The 19526-nt window shown below is 35.4% G+C and overlaps 1 protein-coding gene across 3 annotated transcripts in view; it reads right to left on the reverse strand.

Annotated features, from left to right (window-relative positions):
- Nucleotides 1-19526, reverse strand: part of Bbs4 (Bardet-Biedl syndrome 4) — a 49375-nt gene that overhangs the window by 18608 nt on the left and 11241 nt on the right. Inside the window, exons 3-6 of one of the 3 annotated variants that reach the window (XM_047539174.1) lie at nt 6159-6256; nt 3623-3686; nt 2338-2449; nt 843-915 (exon numbers count right to left, since the gene is read on the reverse strand). In XM_047539174.1, coding sequence (XP_047395130.1) covers nt 843-915; nt 2338-2449; nt 3623-3686; nt 6159-6256 — 347 coding nt within the window. The remainder of the gene's footprint in view (nt 1-842; nt 916-2337; nt 2450-3622; nt 3687-6158; nt 6257-19526) is intronic. The other 2 variants (XM_047539175.1, XM_047539176.1) reach the window with 2 other exon arrangements.

Raw genomic sequence — 19526 nt, forward strand, 5'->3', positions numbered from 1 at the left:
GACATTAGAACTTCAGAGAAACCCCTGTATGTTCTCTGTGTTAATCAATCTAGCCATTCTCTCATAAAGATGAATGTCTCTCCAAGAATCATCAAATACTGAAAAAAGTCTCGAGCTTGACATTCTAGGACCACCAAATCAATGCCGCAACTATTTACCTGAATTTTAATTTCATGAAGGAAAAAAAAAATAACCCCTTAATGTGTAAAGCCAAAATTTACTGCAATTTTCTGTTGCAATTAAACACAATCCCTAAGATATAAAAGCAATGGAGAATTACTCAAAGAAAACTTTCCTGACCCACAGAAAAGCCAGGGTTTTCAGAATGAAATAACTAGATGAGTGTCAAACAGATGGGGAAAAAAAATAAACACAAATAGACCTATTACTAATGGTTTGAAACTAATGATAAAAAGAAAATTCCCAAAGTTTCTAGAGAGAAAAGTAGGGTTACCAACAAGAATCAGACCATAACTGCTCACTAGCAACACTGACAATTAGAAAAACATGTAGCAATATCTGCGAAGTATGAGAAAACATGATTTTTGATCCTATAATTAGTCAAATCATCAACAAAATTTGAGAATAAAATACAGACATTTTGGCATATAAGAATTCTATAATAACTTATAGAATATAATATATAATATAACTTAAGACATTCATCTTTATGAGAGAAGGGCTAGATTGATTAGCATAGAGAACATACATGGGTTTCTCTGAAGTTCTAATGTCACTATTATTTTTTAATAGTCATTTTATGATAATTTTATGATAGTCATTTCATAAATGGAACCATTACCATGCTGAATAAAAGAAATGACTGAAAATTCTCTACTCACCCAATCTTTCTGGTTAAGTTTAGCTGCTTCATTATATACTTCAGTGGCAGCTTTATGTTTTCCCAAAAGAAATCTGTAAAAGATGCATTTTCCATAATCATTACTTCAAAATTCTTAGAAGACTAACTTCACTAATCCCACATTTTTTGTGTGTGGGGGCAGGATTACTCAGGATTGAACTCAGGGGCACACAACCACTGAGCCATATCCCCAGCCCTATGTTATATTTTATTTAGAGACAGGGTCTCACTGAGTTGCTTAGTTCCCTGCTTTTGTTGAGGCTGGTTTTGAACTCACAATCCTCCTGGCTTCAGTCTTCTGAAGTTGCTGGGATTATGGGCATGCACACTGCATCTGGCCCCACATATTACACTCTCTGGGAATTCTAGAAGACATTTTTCTTGAGCTGGTCATACTGGAAAGGCTAGGCAGGTTGCTACACACCCACAGCTGAAGCTGTCTTGGTAAGCACTGTACTGGCAGCTGTTCCAAGGCCTTTGTCTCATCATACACCAATTTTGGTGAAAGTGTTCTGTAATTTTTTTTCTACAATGTACTATAAATATAGACCAAAAAGGAAACAAGCCAAATGACATAACATTAACAAGAGCTACCATCATTTATCATTTATCATCATCATTTTTCCTTGATACTGGATCATGAACAGGAAAACCTGCCTCTATGTAAAAACAATGCAAGCAAGAATGACAATGTAGGGAAGAAAATGAAGGTGGGAACCTCACTGACCACTCTACTACTCTGGAAAAGGAGTATATCTGACAGCTTATAACTATTTTGGAGATTACTTCCACTTAGAAACTCTTAGGGCATCCATGCAACAAATACTAAAATCCTACTCTGTATCAAGTATCATAATAAGTGTTGAATAGCAGATCAGGAAAACTCCACAGGTTGCCAATATGATTAAGGCACAAGATGATGCCATTTATGTGATAAGCAGTATTTGTTCTTCAAGTTAGAATGCACAGTGACTACAATACCTGGTTTGGGTAGTTTATTTGTTTGTTTTGGTTTGTTTCGTTTTCTCTTGGGTTTTGTTTTCTTTGTTTGTTTTAGTGCTCAGGATTGAACCCAGAGGCACTCAATAACTGAGCTACATCCCCAGCCTTTTTTTAAAATTATTTTTTCATATATTTTTAGGTGTTGATGAACCTTCATCCCTAGCCTTTTTATTTATTTTGACCCATTTTATTTTGGAGAGGGTCTCATTAAGTTGCCCAGTCTGGCCTCAAACTTGGAATTCTCCTGCCTCAACTTCCCAAATTGCTGGGAAAATACTTAGTTCTTTAATACTACTATATCTTTTTTTCTCAAATTTCAAGATTAATCCACACTCTTCAAATGAATCCCATTATATCTATCAAGCCACTTTCGTCCAGTGTATCAGGCTGCCAGCAGTAGGCTCAGCCTAAGAATGCATTTTTTACATTGTACTCTATGACTTCCCTAGGGTCTCTAGGCTGCCAATACTCACAAAGATCTGGCCACTTGCTTGAGGTTATCAGCACACTGAGGGTTAAGAATAGCACAGGTCTGAAAGAGTTCTAGGGATTCTTGAATATTTCCTTCTAGGCGAAATATCAATGCTGCCAAGAAAAAGAAAAGAGAGAAAACAAAGTTATGTTCTAGGAAGACAAGTCTGGCAACAGGAAAATTGGAAAAGAGGGAGATGAGAAAGCACATGGAAAAAATCCTTTAGATAACTATGTCTTAAATATAATCCTATATCACTTCAGATGATTGAAAAAAGCAAAACTGTCAACAAACTAAAACTTCTTTTAAAGTAAGGTTAACTCAAACCTACCTACTCTTCTAAGCATCCATCACACAGATATCTTTGCAAATTATCACGGAAACATTTCTTCACAAAAAATGTTGGCTTCCCCATCAGATGCTTCACTATCATTTGGAATTCTACTTTATAGTGTACAGAAAGAGTCCCAAAATGGTACTAGTGGAATCAACACACCATGTCCAACAAGGATATTTTAGCAAAAAATATGGTAATATTTCATTATATTGGTTTTCAGTAAAGTGACCTTTTAGAACCAGTAATTTTTCTTAGCCCTAAGTTTTCAGAAGAATTTATGAGGCACTAGAAGTCTAGAACTTGTGCTATTGGGAATAAAAGAGCAATTTTTTTTTTTTTGCCATGATATCCTAAATGTTTCACTATCTTACCAATAATGTCAGAAAAATACATATTAGTCTGAAGACTTTAAGTGCAATGAATGGTAAACAAATCATTCATTTATATATGAGTCAAAAACAGAGTTCCTGGAAAAACTAAGGAATTCCACTTTTGGCATTAAAGAGTAAAATTTAAGTGAATGGTTCCTGTGTTAGTTTCTGAAAAGTTCAATTTATTCTCTGATTTATCCTATACAACTCCAGGATTCTCTTCCTCCCAACTCACTTTACAAAATCCTCAAACCCTTTTCTCATTCCTTTAGCTGGACTACAAGGAACCCTTCCAAAGTACTTTCTGGTCCTTAAACCACAGTGTGAGACAGTGATCCCAAGCATCCATTCTGAAAAAGAATGGACAGGAACATAAAAAGGGGTGAGTAGTGACAGTAATGTTTTGCATAGTACTAATCACTTTTGAAATCAAAGAATTATGCTCAGATCTCAAAAAATACTGAACAAGACCTGTGTGAAAGATTTACTTGAATTTAAGTATTTCATAAGTTGTTTGGCCCTTTTCCAAGAACCGAGGCCAAGTATATTTCTCCAGTAACAAGAAATATGGGACTTACCTTGGACATAGATAGCATATTCACACAACCCCTGAGTCTCCTGAAGCTGTTCTTTGATAATGGCCTGAAAGAGGAAGAAAAATACCTCTGAGTAGTGGTGAAATGTCTTCAAGTGTCTTTAAGAAAAAATGGACATGGACAAAGGTCATACATGAGAAACCTAAGATAACTAATAATGACTAATAAAATAGCTCAATCAGATTTTTTTTTAAATCTCAAGTTTTGTTTTGATTACTTTTTTAGAATGGGGTTGACAAATTACAGGACTCACAGGCTACATCTGTACAACTCTTAAGCTGAGTGGTTCTGACATTTTCGAAGTTACAAAAAATACTACGACAAATACGACAAATAAGAGATACTACAGGTGGCCTGCAAAAATTAAACTATTTAGCCAGGCACCAGTGGCCCATGCCTGTAATCCCAGCACTCAGGAGGCTGAGGCAGGAGGATTGCAAGTTCAAAGCCAGCCTCAGCAACTCAGCAAGGCCATAAGCAACTTGGTGAGATCCTGTCTCTAAATAAAATATAAAAAGGCCTGAGATGTGGCTCAGCGGTTAAGCACCCCTGGGTTCAATTCCCAGTAGCAAAAATAAATCAGTCAATAAACTATTTACTACCTGGCCTAGTACAGAAAGTCTGCCAACACCTGTCTAAAATCTAACTATAAACTGGAATAATATGAGATTTTCAAGAACCAAGATAGATGCCAGTGGTTCCCTGATGAGTGAACCACAGCCTCCATAGGCTCTTTTTTTTTTTTTTTTAAGTTGTAAATGAACACATACCTTTATTTTATGTATTTACTGTAATGTGGTGCTGAGGATCAAACCCAGTGCCTCACACATGCTAGGCAAGCGCTCTACCACTGAGCTACAACCCCAGCCCACCATAGGCTCTTTCACTACTATGGGCTAAGCCCAAGATGCTCTAATAGTTCAGGGGACAAGCAACTGATTCTAACTTAAATTAAGTAAGGCTTTCTGGAATAGTTTCAAACACCCTGTTGGCAGGAGCTGGAAAGAAGCTGAGACAACCAAGGTTGTCAGAGAGGAAAACTTCAAATGCCACACCAAAATGCTGGAGTACAATGGGGAAAAGTTTTCTCAGGAAAGAATTCAATTCTGTTTGTTATATAGAAATATCACTTTGGGCGCATTGTTGAAGACAGAATGAAATGAGACAAGATTAAAGGTCAGGTTGGTAGAACTCTTATGATAGTTTAAATTAAAATAATGAGGATTAAGACAGGAAACAGGTGGAGTAGACAATTTCAAGAGGTGGTAAGAGAAGGCCCTCCAGAACTTGATGATTATCAAGAAATGGAAGAGGAAACTTGACACATTCACAGCTGGGTGAATGATGATATCCATCTCTGAGATGGGAAATGGGATAAGAAACAGGTTTAGAAGAGAATACATTCATTCAGCCACAGGCAAGTTGAATTTGAAATGCTTGTGGGTATCAGACTGATCTGGAAATCAGGAAGAAATGTGTTGAATGAACAAAGGGATCTAAGAACCAGAAACATCCTCAACTCTTAGAAAATAATCAGAAAGCTGGGCATGGTGGTACACACCTGTAATTTCAGTGAGTGGGGAGGCTGAGGCAGGAGGATCACAAATTTGAGGTCAGCCTGGGCAATTCAGTAAGACTCTGTCTCAAAAAAGAAAAAGGACTGGGGAAATAGCCCAGTGGTAGAGGGGCTCTAGGTTAAATCCCCAGTACTGTTTTTGGTTTTTTTTGTTTTTTTTTTTTTGGTTTTTTTTTTTTTTTTTTGGTGCTGGGGATATGAACTCAGGGCCTTGATGCTTGCAAGGCAAGCACTCTACCGACTGAGCTATCTCCCCAGCCCGCCCAGTACTGTTTGGAAAAAAAAAAGGCGGTAGCAGCAGCAGCAGCAGCAAAGAGAAGTCAAATAAACAAGGAAATTGAAAAGCGGCCAAAATGAAAAGGGAAACGCAGAAAGGGTAAAATCACAGAAGGAAAGAAAAAGAAACTTTAGTAAGATAGAAAATAAAAGAAAATAAATGGTTTTTATTTAAAACCACTTGTATATTTATACAAATGATGGTCAACCTCACCATAATTAAGAGAATTATCAATAAAATACCACTTCTTATCTATCCAAAGATCAAAAAAATAGATAATACTCTGAGGTAACATCTGCCTCCATCAAGAAACCAAAAAGTCCCAAAAAATGACTGCCCTTTCAGCTTTGCCTTGACATGAGAAGATAAATGGAACATACCTGAACCAGACCCATAGTCTATAGTCAAACCTGGGCAACCCACAGTCAATCTGGAGGACCATGAGCAATTAATAAATGCCTACTGTTGGGTGGGGGTCACTGAAACTTTGAGGCTATTTGTTAAGCAGCACTACCATGGCAAAGCTAACCAATACATAAAGTGTAGGGAAGGATGAATTCACATTTTATTAGTGGGATATCAACAGCCATATTGTGCTGCAGACACTGTTAGTTGCCTACCCCACAGCATGCCTCCCATTTTCTCTTATCATTGCAGCCTCTCACCTTGCATGCTTCATAATCCTTCTGGATATAGTGGAGATGTATCAACCAGTTCTGCTTCTCCAAAATAGGAAAGTCTGGGACTAGAGAGCATATTACAACTAAACAAATGACACAATCATTATTTGATTATGTTCCCTTCAGTGTTGTTCTCATGGCTAAACAAATCTCAAGCATATTGCAATATCACAATTATTCATGCTGCTAATTATAAGAATATATTATAGTATATCAAAATATATAGACTATTAATCTAAGAGATAGTTGTCCTACTATTATACATTGGATATATGTTTCTCTAGAGTTTTTGTGTCTTATAACATCAATTTTTCACAAGTTAACTTGGCCTGAAAAACAAAATCGTCTTTCATTTCCTCTCTCTCTCCCTGATGAATATAGAAGGTGACTAGGAAGTCCTTCTAAAGAATATTTCAGAAATATTTCTAACAAACTATATTTAACATAGTTAATGTCACACCTGATAGATCAAAGTACCAAACTTATTGTAAATAGTTAAAACACAATCTTCAGAAATAGCTCAAATTGGAACATTATACTGTTGCTCAGGAATAAGAAGTCAACAAGTAAAAAAATCTACTTAAGTCACTTAATATGGCTCATGATTAAGAAACCATAAAATCAATACAGGTAAAAATTCATTAATAAATTACTTTTCTATGGTATCAAGGAGAAGGATCAACAGCAGCCTTAGAATAGTGAAAACCTTGAGAAAGAGGGCAGAGAGGACTGGGAAAAGATAAAAAGGAGACTTCAAGTAATGCTATCTTCTAAAAAAAAAAAAAAGCTTTAAAGTAAACATAACTGAATGTTTTTATTTTAAAATCTGGTTGGTGACATACAGTACAATTCTCTTAGTAGAACTGTGCTTCAAGTCAGCAAGGGCCTATTTGAGATCTTTCTTTCTTTTTGTATTAGGAATTGAACCCAGAGGCACTTAACCTAAGTCACATCCCCAGTCCTTTTTATTTTTTATTTTGAGACAGGGTCTCCCTAAGTTACATAAGGCTAAGTAGCTGAGGTTGGCTTTGAACTTGCAATTCTCCTGCCTTAGCCTCCCAAGCTGCTAGGAAGACAGGCGTGCAACCCACACCTGTTTGTTCCTTTTCTGCCCACCAGATTTTAGCCATTCACATTCTGTATAACCACCTTCGGAATTAAATTTCCTGTTAAAAACCACACAAATCACTGAGATTGAAGATGTGTGTATATGTGTAAAATGGGTAAAGAAGTGCATAATGAAGAGTGCTGGGACAAGTGGCTTACTGAGTAATCTTGGCCCTCCCTCCCTCCTTCCTTCCTTCCTTCCTCTGTCCCTCCCTCCCTCCCTCCCTTCCTTCATTTCTTTATTGTGGTGCTAGGGATCAAACCCAAAGTCTTTGTATGCTAGGCAAGCACTCTCTCACTGAGCTACATCCCTAGTCCCTTGACCAACTTTTATTGTATGGCCTATATCTCTGTCACCTATGCATTAAAGGGAACAAGTAAAAAAAGGAGGAACCACCAAACCATTTTGAGTTTACAATATCACTCTATACCATTGCATCTCTTCTAAAAGAAAATTAAAAAAATAAAAAATTTCATGCCTTGCCTATTAACTCTACAATTCTGTATACATGATAATTAAAACAGGGAAAAATTAATGAAATCAAACAAGATATATTCCATGCGTGTATAATCATATCAAAACAGATTCTATTGTCATGCATAACTTGTTTTTTTTTTTTTTTTTTTTGGTGCTGGGGATCGAACCCAGGACCTTGTGCTTACAAGTCAAGCACTCTACCGACTGAGCTATCTCCCCAGCCCCTGTCATGCATAACTAAAAACAACAAAAAAGCATATCTGATAAAATTACTAGGAATGAAACATATAATCTGTAGATGAAAATATTAAATAAGACATAGGAAATGACATATTTCCAGAATATCTGTGTATTCCCAATCTCCACAACCTTTAAATTCCTTAAGAATTACTGATTCATAAAAACACAGAAAACAACCCAAATGCCCATCAAAAATAAACAGATAAACAAAATGTGGTATACACATAAAATATTATTCATCCTTAAAAAATGAAGAACTCAAACTATCACTATTTGCTAATGACATGATTCTGTATTTAGAGGATCCAAAAAATTCCACCAGAAAATTTCTAGAACTAATAAATAAATTCAGCAAAGAAGCAGGATATAAAATCAACACTCATAAATCTAATACATTTCTATTCATAAGTGACGAATCCTCTGAAAGAGAAATTAGGAAAACTACCCCATTAACAATAGCCTCAAAAAAAAAAATACTTGGGAATCAATCTAACAAAAGAGGTGAAAGAACTCTACAATGAAAACTACAGAACACTAAAGAGAGAAATTGAAGACCTTACAAGACAGAAAGACTTCCCATGTTATTCTAGAGACAGAATTAATTAATATTGTCAAAATGGTCATACTACCAAAAGTATTATACAGGTTCAATGCAATTCCAATTAAAATCCCAATGGTGTACCTCATAGAAATAGAGAAAGCAATCATGAAACTCATTTGGAACAATAAGAGACCCAGAATAGCCAAAGCAATCCTTAGCAAGAAAAATGAAGCAGGAGGTATCAAAATGCCAGACCTCAAACTATACTACAGAGCAATAGTAACAAAAATGGCAAGGTACTGGCACCAAAATAGACAGGTAGACCAATGGTACAGAATAGAAAACACAGAGACAAAACCACATAAATACAATTTTCTCGTACTAGACAAAGGTGCCAAAGACATACAATGAAGAAAAGATAGTCTCTTTAACAAATGGTGCTGTGAAAACTGGAAATCCATATGCAGCAAAATGAAACTAAACCCCTATCTCTCACCCTGCAAAAAACTCAACTCAAAATGGATCAAGGACCTAGGAATTAGGCCAGAGACTCTGCACCTAATAGAAGAAAAAGTAGGTCCAAATATTTACTGTGTCGGCTTAGGACTAGACTTCCTTAACATGACTCCCAAAGCACAAGAAATAAAAGCAGAAATCAATAATTGGGATAGATTCAAACTAATAAACTTCTTCTCAGCAAAGGAAACAATCAATAATGTGAAGAGAGAGCCTACAGAATGGGAGAAAATCTTAACCATAGGCCCCTCAGAGAGAGCACTAATTTCCAGGATATATAAAGAACTCAAAAACAACACCAAAAAAAAAACCAAGTAACCCAATCAATAAATGGGCTAAGAAACTGAGCAGATACCAGAAGATATACAAGTGATCAACAGATATATGAAAAAATGTTCAACATCCCTAGCAATTAGAGCAATGATAATCAAAACTATTCTAAGATTTTATCTCACTACAGTCAGAATGGCAATTATCAAGAATACAAGTAACAATAAAATGTTGGAAAGGTTGTGGGGAAAAAAATACACTCATACAGTGCCTTTTGAATAACATGGAAAATCTTTCCATCTTCTAAGGTCTTCAATTTCTTTCTTTAGTGTTCTGTAGTTTTCATTGTAGAGTTCTTTCACCTCTTTTGTTAGATTGATTCCCAAGTATGTTTTTTTTTTTGAGGCTATTGTTAATGGGGTAGTTAATGGGGTACTTAATGGGGTAGAGGATTCATCACTTATGAATAGAAATGTATTAGATTTATGAGTGTTGATTTTATATCCTGCTACTTTGTTCAATTTATTTATAAGTTCTACAAGGTTTCTGGTGGAATTTTTTGGATCCTCTAAATACAGAATCATGTCGTTGGCAAATAGTGACAGCTTGAGTTCTTTTCCTATTAGTATCCCTTTAATTTCTTTGGTCTAATTACTCTGGCTAGAGTTTCAAGGATGATGTTGAATAGAAAGAGGGCGTCCCTGTCTTGTTCCGGTTTTTAGAGGGAATGCTTTCAGTTTTTCTCCATTTAGAATGATGTTGGTTGTGGGCTTAGCATAGATAGCCTTCACAATGTTGAGGTATGTGCCTACTATCCCTATTCTTTCTAGTGTTTTGAGCATGAAAGGGTGCTGTATTTTCCATTGAAATAATCATATGATTCTTAACTGTAAGTCTATTGATGTGATGAATTACACATATTGATTTCCAGATATTGAACCAAACTTGCAACACTGGGATAAACCCCACTTGGTCATGGTGCACTATCTTTTTAATATATTTTTGTATGTGATTTGCCAGAATTTGGTTAAGAATTTTTGCATCTATGTTCATCAGGGATATTGATCTAAAGTTTTCTCTCCTTAATGTGTCTTTGTCTGCTTTTGGTATCAGGGTGATGCTAGTTTCATAGAATGATTTGGAAGGGTTCCCTCCTTTTCTATTTCATGGAATACTTTGAGGAGTATTGGTATTAGTTCTTCATTGAAGGTCTTGTAGAACTTGGCTGAGAATCTATCTGGTCCTGGGCTTTTCTTGGTTGGTAGATTTTTGATGGCATCTTCTGTTTCCTTGCTTGAAATTGATCTGTTTAAATTGTGTATGTCCACCTGATTCAGTTTGGGTCACATGTCTCTAAAAACCTGTCACTGTCTTTGAGATTTTCTATTTTGGTTAATTTCAAAATAGCTTCTAATTTTCTTTTGCATTTCAATAGTTTCTGTCATGATATTTCATCACGAATTTTAGTAATTTGAGTTTTCTCTCTCTTTCTCTTCATTAGGGTGGCTAAGGGTTTATTAATTTTATTTTTTCAAAGAACCACTTTTTGTTTTGTCAAAATCAGTTGAAAGGGCTGGGGATATAGCTCAGTTGGTAAAGTGCTTGCCTCACATGCACAAGGCCCTGGGTTCAATCCCCAACACCACAAAAAAAAAAAAAAAAAAAAAAAAGAAAGAAAATCAGTTGAAAAATTTCAACTGTTTCTTTGTTTCAATTTGGGTGATTTCAGCTGATATTAATATTTCCTGTCTTCTACTACTTTTGGTATTGATCTGTTCTTTTTTTCTAGGGCTTTGAGATATAATGGTAGGTCATTTATTTGTTGACATGTATTCTTTTATTGAATGAGCTCCATGCAATGAATTTTCCTCTTAGTATTGCTCTCATAGTGTACCACAGATTTTGATATGTTGTATTTGTGGTCTCATTTACCTCTAAGAATTTTTTTATCTCTTCCCTGATGTCTTCTGCTATCATGCATCATTTAATAGTGTATTATTTAGTCTCCAGGTGTTGGAGTAGTTTCTATTTCTTAATTTACCAATGATTTCCAATTTCTTTCAATCATGATGTCATAGAACATAAGGTAGTATCTGTTTTCTTGTATTTGTTAAGAGTTGTTTTGTGGCATAACATATAGTCTATTTTAGAAAAGGATCTATGTGCTGCTGAGAAAAAAAGTGTATTCACTCGTTAATGGATGGAATATTCTACATATGTCTGTTAAGTCTAAATTATTGATTATATTATTTAGTTTTATGGTTTCTTTGTTTAGTTTTTGTTTGGAAGATCTATCCAGTGGTGACAGAGGTGTGTTAAAATCACTCAGTATTATTGTGTTGTAGTCTATTTGATTCCTGAAATTGAGAATGGTTTGTTTGACGTACATAGATACTCCATTGTTTGGGGCATAAATATTAATGATTGTTATGTCTTGTTGATTTATGGTTTCCTTAAACAGTATGAAATGTCCTTCCTTATCCCTTATAACTTTCACTTGAAGGCCACTTTATCTGATATGAGGATGGAAACCCCTGTTTTTTTACTAAGTCCATGTACATGATGTTTTTTCCCATTCTTTCACCTTCAGTCTGTGGATGTCTTTTCCTATGAGATGAGTCTGTTAAAGGGAGCATATTGTTGGATCTTTCTTTTTTTTTTAATCCAATCTGCTAGTCTATGTCTTTTGATTAAAATTCAGGGTTATTACTGAGATATGATTTATATTCCCAGTCATTTGGGCTTGTTTTTGGTTTTGACTTGACTTGGTTTCTCCTTTGATTGGATTTTCCTTTAGTGTAGTTCCTCCCTTTGCTGACTTTCATCATTGTTTTTCATTTCTTCCTCATGGAATATTTTGCTGAGAATGTTCAGTACTGCAAGCTTCCTATTTGTAAATTCTTTTAACTTTCGTTTATCATGGAAGGATTTTATTTTGTCACCAAATCTGAAGGTTAGTTTTGCTCAATATAAGATTCTTGGTTGGCATCCATTTTCTTTCAGAGCTTGGTATATATTGTTCCAGGTCCTTCTAGCTTTTAGAATCTGGGCTGAGAAGTCTGCTGATCTCCATATAGGTTTCCCCCTATATGTGATCTGATACAAGTCCAGGAATTTGAGACCGGACTGGTCAATATAACAAGACCCCAGCTCAAAAAATAAACAATTTAAAAATCAGAGAAAAATAAAAAGATAATTAAAAATAAAGAAAAACCAAGATTGCTTCACAGATGGCATCACTGTCTACATTTTTAAAATCTCCAAAATCTAAGAAAAAGCTACTAGAATAAGTGAGACTAGCAAGAATGAGGGAAACAAAGTCAACATGCAATCATATTTCTGTATACTAATAATGAACAACTGGCAACTAAAATAAAAACTGACATTTACAATATATCAACAAACATGAAATAGATGTAAATCTAAAAAAATATGTGCATAATCACTATATTGAAAACTACAAAATGCTGATGAAATAAATCAAAGTAAATTTATATCAATTAAGAGATATACCGAATTCATGAACTTAAAAACCAAATATTGTAAAGATGTCAATTCCCCCCAAATTGGTCTATAGCTACAATGCAATTGTTAAAAAAATTTAAAAGGCTGCATTATAGAAATCAACAAGATGATTCTAAAGAGTGATATGAAAGGCAAAGAAACTAGAATAACCAAAACAATTCTTAAAATGGAAAAAACTGGAAGGCTATAAAACCTGATCTCAACACTAAAAGATTATATAATCAACAGATTTGTAACAAATGGATAAACATAAAGATAAAATGTAAGTGACAGAGTCCAAAAATAAATCCAAAATTACATGGTCAACTTATTTTCAACAAGGCTATTAAATCAAATTGATGAAGAAAGGATAGTCTTTTTAATAAATAGTGTTGTAAGAGTACAACAAAAGTAAACCTCAATCTACACTACACACCATATGCAAAAATTAAAATGGGTCACATAAAAATAAAAAAAGAATAAATTTTTATAATAAAAATAGATATTAGACCAAATAAAGTATAAAACTATAAAACATCTAAAAGACAAGATGAGACAATCTTATGACCTTGGTTTGGGCAAACATTTTTTAGGTATTATACTAAAAGCATGAGTCATAAAAGAAAAAACTTTTAAATGCACTCCATCAAAATTGAAAACATCTTTTCTTCCAAAAATAGTGGAAAAGAAGCCACAGACTGTGAGAAAAATGTGTAAATCAAAAAAAAAAAAAAAAAGAAAGAAAATATGTGTAAATCACCAATCTGATAAAGATGAAAATAATATATTTCCAGAATATATAAAGAACTCTCAACACTTAATAGTAAGAAAACAATCCCCCCCCCTTTTTTTTAAATAGAGTCTTAGATAGGATCTTGCTGTATTACCCAGGCTCTCCTCAAACAATCCTCCTGCCTCAGCTTCCCAAGCACATCCCCACAACTGGCCCCAATTTTGTTTTTAAATGGGCAAATGATTTCAACACTTCACTGAAGATATAAGACTTGCAGATAAGCACACGACAAGATGCTCAATATCAACAATTAAGAAGATGCAGATTAAAAGAAGGAAACACAATTTCATATCCACTAGAATGCCTTTTAAAAAAATACTGACACTCACTCCACTGGGCCTCCCACCAGGAGTTAGGGCTCCTGTCTGGAGTCACAGCACTCAGGCAGCTGAGGCAAAAGAATCTCTTGAGCTTACAAGTTTGATATCAGCCTGCACAATACAAAAAGCCTCCAGAACAACAACAAAATCGCTGACAATACAATGTGCTGATAAGGATCTGAGAAAGCTGAATTCTCATATATTGCAGGCGGAATACAAAACGGTATAACTACCTTGGAAAAAGTTTGACAATTTCTAATAACATTAAATACATGCTCACAATACTATCTGGCAATACAACTCCAAGGTCAGTATACAAGTGAAAGGAGAACTTAAGTTCACACAAAATATTCTAGGTGAATGCTTACCTAGAAGATTTATTTGCAATAGCCAAAAATTTCAACTAGTGAGTGGATGAATAAACTGTAGAATATGTTTACAAGTAAATATTACTCATTAATAAAAAGAAACTCAAACATACAACAGATGAATAAATCTCAAAAACATCATATCAGGCTTTAAAAGATACATAAAAGGTTATATATGATTTTGTTTATAAGGCATTCTGGAAAAGGCAGAATCATAGGAAGTAAAAATCAGATCAATTGTTGCCAGCCTCTGGAAGTGGAAGTAGTTTACTACAAACTCAAGGTTAATTGCAGGGTTGGGGGCATGTGATTACACTTATCTTTTTGGGGGGCAGAGGATTTAACCCAGAGGTGCTTTACCACTAAGCCACATCCCTAGCCCATTTTATTTTTTATTTTGAGTCAGTGTCTTACTAAGTTGCTTAGGACCTCACTAAATTGCTGAGGCTGGCCTCAAACTTGCAATCATCCTGCTTCAGCCTCTCAAGTTGCTGGGACTACAGATATGCACAACAGCAACCGGCTAAACTTTCATATCTTGATTGTGTGTGTGCGGTGTGGTGGTTACATGATTATTTTCACTTGTTCAAAACTCCCAGAACCTTGTACTAAAAAAGGTGAATTTGGACTTGGGGTGTAGTGCAGTGACAGAATGCCTGCGCAGCATACATGAGTCTTTCCCTGGGTTTGATCCACAGTGAAAAAAAGTGAAGTTTATTGTTTGTAAACTACACACTAATTATCATGCAAACAGTAGTCAAAACAAAAGGGACACACATAGCTTTACAGACAAGGTAGAATTTTGAGGGATTACAGAGGGAAACTAAGTAAGATAAGAGGGTCAATGCACTAAGAAGTCCTACAATCCTAAAAGGTATTTCAATCATTTACCATACACAAAGCAAACACTGGTAGAACTGAAAGTAGAAAAAGACAAATTCACAATTACATTTGCATAACACAGTATCTATATAAGTAAGAACATTAATAACTATAACTGTAAGTATGTAAAACACTGCCAACCAATTTGACCCAATTGACATAAAATACTTCATCCAATTAAAACAAAATAAACATTCTTTCAAGTCATGTGGAACATTCATCAACACCAGCTACATTATGGGTCATCCTATAAGTCATATAAAGAATCGTCTCTATCCACTACAGAATTACACTATAAGTTAATAACAAAAATGTACCTGGAAAATCCACAAATAAAGGGAAATTAAATAATATCTTTCTTGAGGTTTTTTTGGTACCAGGTATAGAACCCAGGGGTGCTTTACCACTGAGCCACACCCCCAGTCCTTTTTTATATTTTATTTAGAGAGAGGGTCTTGCTGAGTTGCTTATGGCCTCCCTAAGTTGCTGAGGCTGGCTTTGCTTTCGTGATCCTCCTGCCTCAGACTCCCAAGCCACTGGGATTATAGGAGTGAGCCACCACACCCAGCTATCTTTTTAAATAGTGCACGGGCCAAAGGAATAGTCACAAAGAAAAATTTTAAATATTCAGACCTATATAAAAGTTTAAAAACAATGTATGAAGTGTGTATGAAATAGTTAAGCAGTGCTTAGAGAGAAATATAGAGCACTAAATGATTTAAAAAGATCTCAAATCAAGATTTAAGTTTCTGCCATAAGAAACTGCAAAAACAAAAATCAAAATAAAATTAGGTCTGGGTATGTTGGCACATGCCTGTAATCCCAGAGACACAGGAGGCTGAGGCAGGACAATTCCAAGTTCAAGGACAGCCTCAGCAACTTAGGTAGGCCCTAAGCAACTTGGCTCAGTGGTAAAGCACCCCTGGGTTCAACCCTCAGTACCATAAATAAATAAATAAGAGGAATAAGTTCTAGTGTTCTATAATACAGTAAGCAACTACAGTTTATAATAATGTGTTATATATTTAACAAAGAACTAGAAGAAAGAAGTCCAAAGTCTACAAACATAAAAAAATGATAATGAGCTGGGCCTGGTGGTTCATGCCTGTAATCCCAGCAACTCAGGAGACTAAGACAGAAGGATTGCAATTCAAGGCTAGCCTCGGCAATTCAGTGAGGTCCTAAGCAATTTAGTGAGACCCTATATCAAAATAAAAAATAAAAAGGGCTGGGGATGTAACTAAGGGGTTAAGAACCCTTCAGTTCAAACCCTAATACAAAAATAAAAAAGAAATGATAATGAAATTAAAATAATTTCCCTGAATCATTATACATGTATAAATATATTGAAATGTCACATATACCCATAAATATCTATACCTGATTTTGCTAAATTTTTTTTAAATTAATTAAAGTTTCTTTCTAGTACTGAAGATTGAACACAAGAGTTTTGCATATGCTATGCAAGAGCTCTACCACAGAGCTACATCCCTTGCCCTTTCTATTTTAAGATAGGGTCTTGCTAAGTTCCCCCAGCTGGGCTCAAACTTGTGACACCCCTGCCTCAGTCTCTTGAGTCATTGGGATTATAGACATGTGCCATCACACTCAGCTTAAAAAAAAAAAAAAAAAAAAAAAAAAAACTTTTTATAAAAGCAAAGTTTAAAAAAAATCACAATTATATATATATTTCTATATTTATTTAGAATTCTGGGAACACAGGTGCCTTCCTTTCTTTTTCTTTTTCTTTCTTTTTTGTTTTTTGGTCAATGCTGGTGCTCAAACTCTGGACCTCAAACATGTTAGGCCAGAACTCTACAACTTAGGGATACCCCAGCCCTGAACAAAGTATCTTATGAATATTAAAGAATGCTTCAGATTGAAGAATGAGAAGAAAGAGGAGGAAGAGGAAGAACAGCAGCAGCTGTAAAAAGGAAGAGCAAACTAAACACAAGAAAACATTAAAGAACAGTAATCCGTGAAATTGATATAGAAACAGGAATATTTGGGAGAAAGCAGTAAAACCAAAAGTTGGTTCTTTGAAAAGATTCATAAAATGTAAAAACCGTTAACCATAGTAAATGAGAAAAAAAGAGAAGAAATAAATCACCAAAATCATAGAGAAAACATCACTATGGATCCTAAAAACATCATAAGCAAAATGAGTATGATGAATACTCACATTTATGGCAATAGATTTGATAACTAAGACAAAAAAACATTAAAGCTTTCTCTGAAGAAATAACCAGATAGTTCTACATCTATAAAATAAACTGAATTTGTACTTAAAAATCTTCCAAAAAAGAAAAATCCAGGCTAGGACTATTTTACAGTAACATTCTAGAAACATTTAAGAAAGAACTGACACCAGTTCTATAAAATAAATCTTTGAGGATACAGAGGAAGCAGTGAGTTCCCAATTCATCCTATAAAGCTGGAATAATCTCAATATCAAATACAGATAAAGGCATTGCAAAAAAAAAAAAAAACAACAAAAAAAATTCAGACCAACATCCTTTATGAACACAGATACGAACATCATTAACAGAGTATTAGTGAACTATGAAAAATTGTCCAAGAGACTTGCATGAAGTCGTGTCCCCTGCATGGACATCAGAACATTTAGGGGATCTAAAATACTTATTTAAGGAAACATGAGAGATTTTATGCTTTTACTATCTTTGTTGCTTATCCCCATTTCCTCTCTAGGCTGGGAAAACAACAGTCTAGTCAAATAGCACAGACCTTGGCTACCTCAGGCAGTTGTTGGTGGATCTGCCTTCCAAGAGCCCAATCTTCTATGGACCATGGTGACCCTTATGTGTATCCAGGTACAAAATTTACTCAGATCCTGAATGGAGACTGTATGCCAATATGGGACCTCAGAGCCCAAACCATTATATATCCTGTTCAAGTAATGCATTACCCAGCTGAGACAGTCTTCAGTGTTCCCTGTCTCACTCTTCCTCTTACTGTATCTAACACCACTTTCCTGGCCCATAGAGGAATATACTTCCAGAATAATCTCAAAATGATACCTCTTCTGGAACAAGAACAATTACCTTTGTGTTTATAAAATATTGTCCAATTTCCCACAGAGATGATTATAGCAGTAACTGATTAATCCTTCCCAGACCATTCTTGGATGGAACACACAGGATTTAAAGTTGGTGATAACTTCCTCATTGGGAACCTACTGAATCTCTTTAAAGAAACAATGGTTTTCTCTGCCCCTACAGGACATGTGTTTGTCTGTAAAATTAATAATTATCCTTGAGCTACTGAATGCTTCAGAAACTTCACAACTCCCACCCAATGTCTTCTAGGGAATTTAGTGACACCACTTTTAATTAATTCCTTAAAGGAATCAGCTCTCTGGACAAGCTCCCTAAAGATTTTTACTCGACTGGCCTGGGACTTCCCTGGTGGAATTCCTGATGGCGATGAATAATTTTTTGGTTATACCTTTCTACCCTAGTGGGGAATTGGGGCACACCACTGGGTCCTCTGAAATCTATCAGAAACTTCGATCACTTTGGCCAATGAGACATCCTTGTCCATCTCAAATTTACAGACTTCTCTGGACTCTTTAACTAAGATAGTTCTAGATAACCACATGGCATTGAACTATGTTAGCCGAGCAAGGGGGAGTTTGTGCTATAGCTAATACAACTTGCTGGGTTTATAATAACAACTCCTCACAGGTAGAGACCAGTATTGAAAAGATTAGGCAAGGAGCAACCTGGCTACAACAGACTTTTTGACCGTCACACAACCCTTTTGGATGGATGGGGATAGGCCTAACTAACTGGTTCTATAACCTCTTCTCTTGGATACCAAGAAATATTAAGTCTATTTTACAAGGTCTTCTCTACCTCATTCTGACTACCCTGTTCATCATTGCCCTTGTGTATGTGTGTTTGCATTTACTGCTCTGTTGCTGTTCCACCCTTTGCAACTATGCAACAAAACCCCAGAAGAATGGCAAAAACAAGTAAAAAGTTTCCATTCTAAAGACCCCCTTTATCACCCCTTTTCGGCAGGAAGTAGTTTGGAGATGTCATCACCCACTTTCTATAGAAATGGAAGCTAGAAATTGATAGTAGGGAAATATAACAGGGGTTCACTTGATGCTTTGACTATATCCCTTGTGTTTTTCTTTTTCCCAACCTTCTTTTCCATGACCTTCTCCTCCCTGATCTTCTTCCTGACCTCTCTTCCCTCATCTCATTTCTCTGAATTACCTCTTTAAAAACCCCCAGTTCCCCATGATGGGCAGAATCACAGGCTCTGGGACAGGAGTCCCCTGTGTTTCTCCTTTGCTAGCAAAGCAA

The sequence above is a fragment of the Sciurus carolinensis genome, chromosome 2 (assembly GCF_902686445.1).
Source record: "Sciurus carolinensis chromosome 2, mSciCar1.2, whole genome shotgun sequence".
NCBI classification, from domain to species: Eukaryota; Metazoa; Chordata; class Mammalia; order Rodentia; family Sciuridae; genus Sciurus; species Sciurus carolinensis.